Source organism: Hyposmocoma kahamanoa, unplaced genomic scaffold, assembly GCF_003589595.1.
Source record: "Hyposmocoma kahamanoa isolate Upper Pololo Valley unplaced genomic scaffold, ASM358959v1 239, whole genome shotgun sequence".
NCBI classification, from domain to species: domain Eukaryota; kingdom Metazoa; phylum Arthropoda; class Insecta; order Lepidoptera; family Cosmopterigidae; genus Hyposmocoma; species Hyposmocoma kahamanoa.
In genome coordinates this window covers 617,132-628,475 of record NW_020653756.1, presented here as the reverse complement: position 1 = coordinate 628,475, position 11,344 = coordinate 617,132, and the positions used below count along the sequence as shown (strand labels likewise).

Sequence of the window (11,344 nt, the reverse complement as noted above, 5' to 3'; positions counted from 1 at the left end):
AAAATGACGGTATAGTGGTTTATGCTAGCAATAATTTAAATATCTCACTTGAAGAACCAAATATATTGGACTGCAATCGGCTCCTAATCAAAATTGGCTCAGACATAGCAATATTAGCTTTATACAGACCTCCCCCTCTTTTAGAAATACCGTTACGTTTCAACTTTTATCATCTTTTAATATATTTATAATATTATTAATATGAGATATAAACATCAACATTCTCCCAGGTAGCACAGATTACATTGCGCGAGAATACCTAAACTTATGCTCGTTTCATGGCTTACTTCCTGAGAATACTCTCCCCACTCAATGAAGCGGCTCTTGCTTAGACCACATAGCAATAGCATTAATTACTAACTCGACTATGACCGATCATAGAGCCGCCCTACTAACCCTTAATCGTAAATAGCTTAATTCTACTCGCACGCAAATAATTTCTAAAATCAATATAAATAAACTTGAAGAAGATTTATGCAACATTGACTCTAACCCAGTTTATAATTCGGATTTCCGTATGTCCTAATTAGTAAAAAATGTACAGCAATCAATATAAAGTAACACCAAAGTCGTGCGTTAAATAATAAAAATTACGATATCAATCCTTGGATTACACCGGGACTTATTCGCATTATGCGACAAAGGGATAAACTACATATTAAGGCTAAATGTAATTCAGCTAATTTAATATTACAAGCATCGTATAAAAGATATAGGATAAAGGTTAAACAAATTCTCCAAGAATTCCTTCAAAATATGTCCTACGATGGTACAGAGAATTTATTAATAATTCCAAAATGTTGTTTAATATAAGCGTATAGGTTATAGGTATATGATTTGAATTTTATTGTTTAGTTTTTTTGTTCATAATTTAATTATATATCCACCTGTATAATTAGTACTTTTTACCTGTATTATAGGATTCGCCTAGTTCAGGTATAGGTACATGTTACATTTTACATTGATTCGCATAATTAGTCTTTAGTTATTCCTTTGTAAAATAAATTATTCAATAAACTTTTTTTTTAATTATATCAAACAACTGGTTTTCTTGAAAATGCTAAGCTACGTGTTACTCGTGCTTTTTTTTGAAAGTAACTTTGGTTATTTACCATCAGATGCGGACGCGCCGGCAGCCTCGCTACATCCGGCGAAAAGCTGCTCGAACTGCTGCGGCCCAGCGCGGGCACGCCGCGGCGGCACTCCACGGCGGCGTGTGCGCCCGCGCCCACACAGCCCTTGCGCCCCACCGGCTTCGTCTACTGCCCCTCAGACGCACTGCCCTATTGCCCGCCTTCCAGGATCGCGCCGCCGCCTGTCAGGCATCACGTCAAGGTACTGCAATCCCTACTCGTGTTAAGTTGACCAATGTCTGTTACTGGGTGTGGTCTTTGTGTGTTTCAAAGTGATAGTATTTGACATGCGCTATTGGTTGTTATAGCTACCTCCACCACCACAAATCCAGCTACCGACACAAATCCAGCCACCAGTAGCACAGATAGCGTCACCGGCGCCACCACCTGTACCACAACGTACAGCACCTCCTCCTCCGCCGGTACCAACGGCGCCTCCCGCGCCGCCGCGTCGCTCCCCGCAGCCCCCGCGCCGACATCCTCCACCAACTCCACCTCGGCCCACTGCGACCAGCCCAGCGGATCCCAACGGCAACCGCCGGCAATCCACTCCAGTCCAGTCTCAGCCACCACCACGTCTCGACTGTAACCGTAATCCCCAACCTGCAATGGCACGGAGGCCTCCTCAAAAAATGCCCGACACTCCATACACTCCTCCTCCACAAAACAACCAATCCATGAAACGTTCTCCGAGTTCTGGCTCGAACATCAGCGTTCGCCAAGACTCCAACGTGTCTTCAGATTCGTTCAGCCAGACGTCGTCCCCGTCTTACACTACGAAGACAATGGAAGCGCCATTGCTTCCTCATCAACACGTGAACAAAAGCTTAAACGCAAAGATTGCAAGAGGATTGCTACTTAAAGAACAACAGGAAAAGGAAGCAGGAAACCAACCTATAACGAAAAGCATGTCGACGCCTGCGTCACTGCAGACCATTGTCAGATTCCAAAACGGGAGCAACATGTCGCTTCATCATCGGGTGAGTTTCGTTAACAAGTCTTTTTAGTCGTTTGGGTGTATTGAGGTAGAATATTTAACAGCCGGTCAACGATTTGTCACTAATAGATAAGCTCGAGAGCCCCCAAATAAAGTCAGTTCAATGGCCTGTGTCGTCAAAGGATCTTGTCGAGATTGTAATAAATTGGGTACGTGCAGAAAAATTCTAATAATATTGTGTTTCCACATCGCCAGTTACCTTAAAATGTCTCGTTCAACAATAAACAAATTTTAATACCCTGTGTCAAGTGTGGGTACTTTAGAATAATGAAGAACAGCGCAATAAGCACTGTACAGGGGCCTCACCATGAACTCTTATTATAGTTCAGTTTAGGTTCGTAACGACAAAAAAGCGGAATGGTGATATACACTTCATGTAGCGCTGGCTCACAAAGATTCATTTTGGGTCCTAACCTGAATCGTAATAAGAGTTCGTGGTAAGGCCCCAGCGTTCTCTGACCGCGCTAGAGTGGGTAACATAAACGTCACACGCAGCGATGCAGCGGTGGATGCATTCAAAGCTAGAACTAAGTGCTATAATAAAAGTTCACCTCGTGTGCGGCAGCCCGATAGTGCTTCACTCATAAGAGACAGCGGAATAATAAGGGAAATAAATAGAGATATTTTAAATGGAATTAAATTAATTTAATTCCTAATAAATTCGGTCGAAAAAAAGTGTATGTGTTTTTAAAGTCCTAGTCGATAACACGAGAAGTTTATAATAATATAAATACATGCAAACCATCAGACCATCCATGCAAAGGATTCGCTGTTTCATCGATGTATCTGGAAATTATTTGAGTGAATTTCTAAAAGTGAAGTTAGAAGAACGAACCCTTCCACAAAGTAACGTAGCAGCAGTAGAGTTCCTTGTGAAAGAGTTCGTCTAGGCAAGTAGCTACGTGTATTGGTCACTTAACGTGATCTTTACTGCATTCCGTTATTGAAAGGTAAAGGTTTAGTGAAATTACAAGCACATAGGAATTGTGAATTTTATGCCTCAGGGTGACGAACGCAGTAGCAGTGCCCCACAGATTTTTGCCATTAAAGAAATAATGAATGAAGAAGCTGTTATGCCATTAAAGCTATTATGGATAGACGTATCGTTTACCCTCAGGAGCACGCCTGCTTCGTCCCGCCAACTGATATATTAAAAGAAACAGAAATAGTTTTGGAGGTGTGAGTTTCGTTCCCGCTGTCACCGATATCTCGCGACGTGGCCTGCCCCCAAGCGGTAATGCGTTTTATTATCAATCGAAATGCGCCAACCTGCTACAAATATAACTTCCATTTGGAAATTTCAATAAATCTGTTTTATGCGTCACTCCTATGAACTCACAAACATTTTGTACCTAGATGGCTTCTCCACGTTAATTTTTCCGTTACCGTTACAGTTACGTTAGGTTACGTTACCGTTTTAATATAAAATAATTTTTCATAAAAGAGCCCTCAGTTTTTCAGGGTTTAAATCTCATAATTAATATTAGGGACTGGAAGTTAATAAATAGCTTACTTTAATAGTCACTTATGTGAAGCCTCTAAACAGATACTTTTGAATACGCTTTCATTAACAAAATAAGCTGCTTAGTATTTTGACTGAAATTGGAAAGAAAAACAAAAATTGAGCGGAAATGATTGTATCGTCTTTCGTTTTATTTAGGTAGTGTATTAGAAACCTTTTTGTCGCACAGGTACCAGTGCTGAACCCAATTCATTTTTTAGTAAATTGAAATGATTGAACTTTTAGTTGCACCATAATGAATGAATTCAGCGACTGAAAATAGAAATAACTTGCTTACTCGCTGAGACGTTGCCAGTGATGAATGACAGGTGAGCTGTCTCACTGAGATATTGTCTCTGAGACGCGCGAGATGGATGGCGCGCCATTACAGTTTGGGACCTCCTCACCCTCTGATACTGTATCATGAATTTGATGCGTGATAGAAAATTGACTGCGCTTTCAGAGTGACTTGTTATAATTTTGATATTTTGGACATTTTACAGGTTACGAAGGGTCATTATTACTTAAATTATATACTTTGGAATACACTTTGCTACTGACTATCAATCATATTGCATAAACGTAAATTATTTGTGCGAGTGATTTATAGATTACCACTTACTTTTTCTTATTAGCAAAAACGTGCTTGATACTTTTGATGTGTATATTTTCAAACATGCTTGTTTATTCTATTGTGAATCGTTTCAATTAGATGCCAAAGCAGCACTTTTCACCCGTTGATACACAAGCAGATTACGGCTCTTTAGAATTGCGTTAAATCCCGTGAGGCCAATTTCCTTTGCCGCCGTTTTTATTTTCTTCAGGCCTGTGACGAAAGTTTCGACGTTTTATACAAAATGTTGATGGAAATATATAATGTTCGTTTAAATTAGGGCCTTAAGACAATTTTTGTAAGGAATATTATGGTTAAAAAAATCATTGGTAAATGATACATTTATTCGCAATTTATACGCAAACGAGCTATTTACTCAACAACCATATTTCGAGCATTTTCCAGAACTATTTATTAATTAAATCGAGACGTGCGAGATATACGACAAGCACTTATAAGCGCAGCAGGAAGTTATTAAGTATTTACATTGCAGATAGGTAACAAGCAAAATGTTGAGCTCGAATCTAATACTTGAAAAAGCGGGCGTATTACGAGTTGGCGGCCGACTCGAACATGCAAACTTGGGGCCATCACAGAAACATCCAATTATTTTGCCGAAAGCTGACAAGATAATAGAATTATTGATAGATCAAGTTCACGAAATTACCCTTCACAGCGGTGCCAGATTGACTCTTGTATCTGCGAAATAGATACTGAATTTCGGACGGAATGTTACCGTGAAGACGTATTTAACATAAGCGGTGAATAACGTTCACGAATGCATACTTTAGAGAACATGTTGACAAAGCAGAGGATTAAGGACATCTATAGGTCACATCGTAATCTTCCTTTTCGTCATCACATTCTCCTTGCAGAGAGGCCAGCGTCCTACTTCACGACGATGTTCGAGGCTATGATACTTTGCATACATACACAATTTAAAATTAAAAAAGGTAAAGTGAACTATAAATGAGCTCGTTCAAAATATGAATATTACTGCTTTATTTACTAAGCCACCTCAAACTTTTGGGCAAAAAAGAAACAATGGAATGAAATACTGAAAGTTCCGAAAATCTTACGGACCTAATACTCCCAACTTAATTTATATTTTACGGAAGCTATTTTTAGCCATTTTTATCGTAAATCACTAAATAAAAAGTCACAAGCATACATTTAATAAACGGATGCTTGTTAAACTATGCTATCATATGGAAATATTAATCAATGGCATTATAGAAACTCACCATCATTATCAATTATACATGAAAGTTATTAAATTTGACAATACGTAGACGGTGGCCGTTAGAAATAGGAATTATTTTATGTCCACAAAGACCTCCACGATCGCATAAAATTTTTAAACTGATAGTGTTGCAGAGAAAGCTCGATAAAAAAATTGTTAGGATCACGTTTGAAGTAGGGTAGGTTTATTTTTATTAAAATTGAAAGTTGAAAAAGTAAATCTATAACCAATAATATAAATATGTTTCTTCTACATTTTCATAGGAGAATATTTATTTTCGGTAAGTTAGTATTATTTTAGAAGTATAGTATATTATTTATATTAATATTTCGAGGTACAGATTATTTGCTAAATATGATTAATTTTGTCGCAGCTTAGTATTACAGTTGGCCTCAGTTCGCGGCAGTTTTATTTGTGCTTTGGAACTTTTATTATTGCACTGATACGACATGAAGAACGGTAAAATTATTTTTTTCGTAATATCAAGTGACGGGACGAACAAGGCAAGTACCTAGTGGTAAGCTACACGCTTGTTCATGACATTTGCAGTGCCACTCAGAGCTTTAAGTCGCAAAAATCTGAGAGACACTGCCACTGCGCCTGCCACGTGAGGCATAAGTAGACAAGTCTCATGTGCCTGTAATTTCACCAGCGCCCTTAGAACCAGAACGCAGTCATGCTCACATTACTGCTTGGCGGTAGAAATAGGTGAGGTGGCAGTACTTCCCTGGACGATCTCTTATCTACCTTTCTTAAGACACCTTTAGGAGAGTGTACGCAGTACGTTAATTTTGCGACTAAATTACCGCTCGCTCTTTTTGTCACCGGTCAACCAAATGCGGCTATGGATTTTACCCTGATACTGGATCCATCATTCGCACGAAAGGTTTTGTTTCTGCGTTCATTATGCCTACAGTTAAGGAATTAATTTCTCTGTTTTATATTCAGAGTATTCCGAATGATATAACCTCCAATTATATATGTATAAGGCATATTCATCAAAGCGAGCGTGTGAATAATCTCAGTACAGAGTACTAAAAAACCGACCTCAAAAGTACGTGGAATTATGTCTATTTGCTAAGTTTCATTGAAATATCCCCTAGTTCGCCACTATACAGGGCTTGATACTGGAGATAATAAAAATAGGTTCTCACTACGACACTACTCAAAGTATATCGAGAGAAAAACGCCTTGAATTGGAGAAATAGCAAAATCAACTAAATAATTGCTAAAAGTAATTGCTCCTAAATTAAAGTTAGGCGCTATTTATAAAAATGAATCTTCATGCGTGAACAGCCACCCTTTGAGGTGTATGATTTTCTTCAAAATGAAATGGGACCACTATGGAAATACCCCCTTTCCAACAAAAAAAGAATCATGAAAATCGGTTCACAAATACCGGAGTTATCGCGCAACATACAAAAAAAGAAAAAAAAAAACAAAAAAAAAGAACATACAGTCGAATTGAGAACCTCAGCCTTTTTTGAAGTCGGTTAAAAAGGAAATATATTTGTACTTCTATGTACTGACTTATCCGAATCATCTTTAGTAGCACTAGGGTTACCTATCTGTACTCCGAAATGACATTTTCCAGAAATAACGTTTGGTCGAAATTTCATAACTTCTAACTAGAAGACACGCCACAAGGTATTAACATAATAACTCTTGACATTTTCCTTCTTTCGCTCAGATGCTCCGCGACATGCGCGGCGGCGGCGTCGAGGGCTCCCCGCACCGATTCAGGCTGATGCAGATCCTGCTCAACGCCGTAGCGCTACTTGCCATCACCGGCGCGCTCTTCGCCTACTTCCGCGCCAACCCTGCTGTGCAGGTAGAGGTACTTACCACACACCTGTTACCATTTCACTTTAACCTACACTTATGTATTATAGTTTCACCGTGACTAAACTGCGCATGCCACGCATGCACGATTACATAACCACATGCGTTAATAAGTAATGTCTATTATTATTATACTATATATAGCTCGATTACCACTGACTGAACTAGATACTGACATAATTGTTCTCCCAGAAGGAGTGCCGGTGGGTAAAAATCATGTACTAGACTCGTAGACGGATCGGTCCCGGGAGTACCAGAAAAATCCGAAATCTTCGAAAAGTGGACTGCATCAGGTAGACGCCTACGCGCGCGGCTAACGTATAAGACCTACCGGAAAGGTGTTCTTACTAAAAATGGCCGCCACCCTGGTCAGTTTCTACCGGAAGTGAAAAAAATTCGAAATTCGTAAAAACAAGATGGCCGCCATACAAATTGCAGAGCTTTATATCTCGAAAACTACAAGAGGTAGGTGGGGGGTGCTCGACCAAATGTCATAGAGGGCGGCGGGGGTCAACTGCCGGTGACAAATTTTTTTCAAGATGGCCGACTCAAAATGGCGGCCCGAAAAAAAGGTGGTCCAATCCGGCCGAAATTTGGCATGCGGACGCGTATGGGGGCTTAGGTTACAAATCTGGGGTTAGAATTTTAATTCCGCCATTTTCCAAGATGGCCGCCATACATGTGAAACTTTCGCCCTTTGGAGTCATTTCTCGCCCAGAAGAAGGGTGGATAGGTACAAGTGATGTAGGAGAGTAATGGTTATATCGGTCATATGAACGTCAAAAACTATTCAACTCTTCGAAATGTGCTCCGCATCAGGTACTACCCTAGCCGTCCGGCCAAAGTATACGTCTAGGCTCAAAGTGCCCAAACAAATGTTCATACACACCCTGGGCAATTTTTAAGGAAAGTGAAAAAAGTTCAAAATTCGAAAAACAAAATGGCCGCCATACAAATTTTGAAAGCCTCTATCTCGGAAACTATTGGCGATAGGCGACTCGTGTTCAAACTAATATCGTAGATGGTGACAGGGTCTAACTGGCTATCGAAATTATTTTTTCAAAATGGCCGATTCAAGATGGCGGCCCGACAAAAAGGTACTCCGATCCGGCTGAAATTTTAAACACTTCCATGTCTGGTAGTTCCTAAAAATAATATGTGGTCAAAATTTTGATTCCACCATTTTCCAATATGGCCGCCATACATTTTCTACCGTCTAATGTGTTTCGAGGCCTACATCTCGGCGAGTATTGAAGATAGGTGAAGCGCGTTTAAACAAATATGATAGAAGATGGTAAGAGCCAATTGGTGGTAAAAAAATATTTCAAAATGGCGGATTCAAAATGGCGGTTCGACAAAAAGGTGCTCAGATTTGGCTCAAATTCGACATCTGGCCATGTAAAGAACGTCCACAATACGAATTTGTGGTCAAAATTTTATTTACGCCAGTTTCCAAGATGGCCGCCATACATATTTTTTATAGGACAATGTGTTTGGAGGCCCACATCTCGGCGAGTATTGGAGATAGGTGGAGTGCGCTCTAACAAATGTGATAGAAGGTGGTAAGAGCCAATTGCTGGTAATAAAAAAAATTCAAAATGGCGAATTCAAAATGGCGGTTCGACAAAAATGTGCTCCGATCCGGCTCATATTCGATATCTGGGCATGTATAGAAGCCCACAATACAAATCTGTGTTCGAAATTTTAATTCAGCAATTTTCTTTATTTTCCTTATATTATATATAGCTCGATTATATATAGCTCGATTACCACTGACTGACTGACCCAGTGATTTAGATAGTTGTTCTCCCAGAAGTAGTCGCGGTGGGTAAAAATGATGTACGGGAGTCGTGGTCGGATGGCTCCAATGAGTACCAGTAAAATCCAAAACCTTTGAACAATGGACTGCATCAGGTGGAACCCGGCAGCGCGGCCAAAGTATAACACTTACCGACAGGGTCGTCAAACTAAAAATGGCCGCCGTCTTGGTCAGTTTCTACCAGAAGTGAAAAAAATTCAAAATTCGAGTAAACAAGATGGTCGCCATACAAATTTTAGAGCCTTGTAGCTCGGCGAGTATTCGAGATAGGCGGGAGGTCCTCTACCAAATTTATAGAGGGCGATGGGGGTCAACTGCTGGTGATAATTTTTTTTTAAGATGGCCGCCTCAAAATGGGGACCCAAAAAAAAGTGCTCCGATCCGGCTGTCCGGGAGTCCACCGCCATTTTCCAAGATGGCCGCTATTCATGTGAAGTTTCTGCTCTTTGGTGTCATTTTTCTCCCGGAAGACGGGCGGGTGGGTTAAAATAATGTAGGGGAATTATAGACGGACGGGTTTGGTAAGTATCAGAAGATACCGTAATTTTCGGAAAGTGCTCCGCATCAGGTAGGACCCCAGCTGCCCGGCCAAAGTATGCGTCTTGGCTCAAAGTCTCCAAACAAATGATTATTCACACCCTGGGCAGTTTCTACGGGGAGTGAAAAAATTTCAAAATTCGGAAAACAAAATGGCCGCCATTCAAATTTCGGCGGCCGGTATCTCGGAAACTGTTGGAGATAGGTAGATCGCGTTCAAACTAATATCGTAGAGAGCGATAAGATCTAGCTGGCTGTAGACTTGTTTGTCGAAATTATTTTTTCAAAATGGCCGATTCAAGATGGCGGCCCGACAAAAAAGTGCTCCGATCCGGCTGAAATTTTATAGCCTTCCATATTTGGGAGCCTGTAATACGAATTTGCGGTCAAATTCTAGATTCCGCCATTTTCCTATATGGCCGCCATACATTTTCCACAGTCCACTATGTTCCGAGGCCTACATCTCGGCGAGTGTTGGAGATAGATGAGAGGCGCTCAAGCAAATGTCGTACAGAATAGTACGAGCCAACTGCAGGTAAAAAAAATTTTCAAGATGGAGGACTCAAAATGGCCGCCAGAAGTAAAAGTGCTCCGATCCGACTGAAATTTAATATCCGACCGTGAATAGAGGTTCATAGTATGTATCTGTGAACGAAATTTGAATTCCGCCATTTTCCAAGATGGCCGCCATACAAGTGTATTTTCGGTTTGTTGACCAGCACATTTCTCCCAGAAGAAACGCGGGTATGTAAGAATGACGTATGCGAATAATGGTTGGGTGGACTTGGTGAGTATCAAAAAGTACCAAAACCTTCGAAAAGTGCTCAGCATCAGGTAGGACCCCAGTAGTACCACGTGCGAAGTATACGTTTTAGCCCTAAGGTCTCCAAACAAATGTTGCTCCACACCCTGGGCAGTTTGTACCGGGAGTAAAAAAAAAATCTAATTCGCAAAACAAAATGGCCGCCATACAAATTTCGGGGGACTATATCTCTGAAACTATTAGAGATAGGTAAATTATGTTTAAACTTAAGTCCGAAAAAGCGATAGGAGCTAATTGACTGTCAACTTAATTTTTTCAAAATGGCCGATTCAAGATGGCGCCCGAAAAAAATTTACCGATGGTGCTGAAATTTGGCACTTGGCCGCATATGAGGCCCCATAATATGAAATTGTGTTTGTAGTTCTACATTTTCCAACATGGCTGCCATACATTTTCCACCGTCCAACGTCATTGTTCTCCTAGAACGAATCAAGGTGTGTTAAATAAATGTACAAGGATTGTGTTTGACTGAGAATATTGAATACCAGAAAAATCCAAACCCTTCAAGACGTGGTCTGCATCAGGTAGGACACCAGCTGCCCGGCCAAAGCGTCAGAGATGGATGTATGGCTTTCAAACAAAAATTATCAAGGAACCTGATCAGGTTCTACTGGAAATAAAAATTTTCCAAAATGGCGAATCCAAGATGGCCGCCATAAAAAAAATGTCTTTACTGAATCTTCGCAATTATTGATGATGTATGAGTAGTTTCTTCTGAAGTATGTAAGGATACGACTTGACGAGATCATACCAACTACTTGACTCCCTCAGAACCAAATAAAGTTAACAAAAATATATTTCTGAAACAAACACTACAACCAGCAAACTGTCACAAG

At 40.3% G+C, this 11,344-nt stretch overlaps 1 protein-coding gene across 1 annotated transcript in view; it reads left to right on the top strand.

Moving 5' to 3' along the window:
* Nucleotides 1-11,344, top strand: part of LOC113228737 — a 114,857-nt gene that overhangs the window by 88,115 nt on the left and 15,398 nt on the right. Inside the window, exons 5-7 of the mRNA XM_026462100.1 lie at nt 1,119-1,335; nt 1,442-2,113; nt 7,178-7,324. Coding sequence (XP_026317885.1) covers nt 1,119-1,335; nt 1,442-2,113; nt 7,178-7,324 — 1,036 coding nt within the window. The remainder of the gene's footprint in view (nt 1-1,118; nt 1,336-1,441; nt 2,114-7,177; nt 7,325-11,344) is intronic.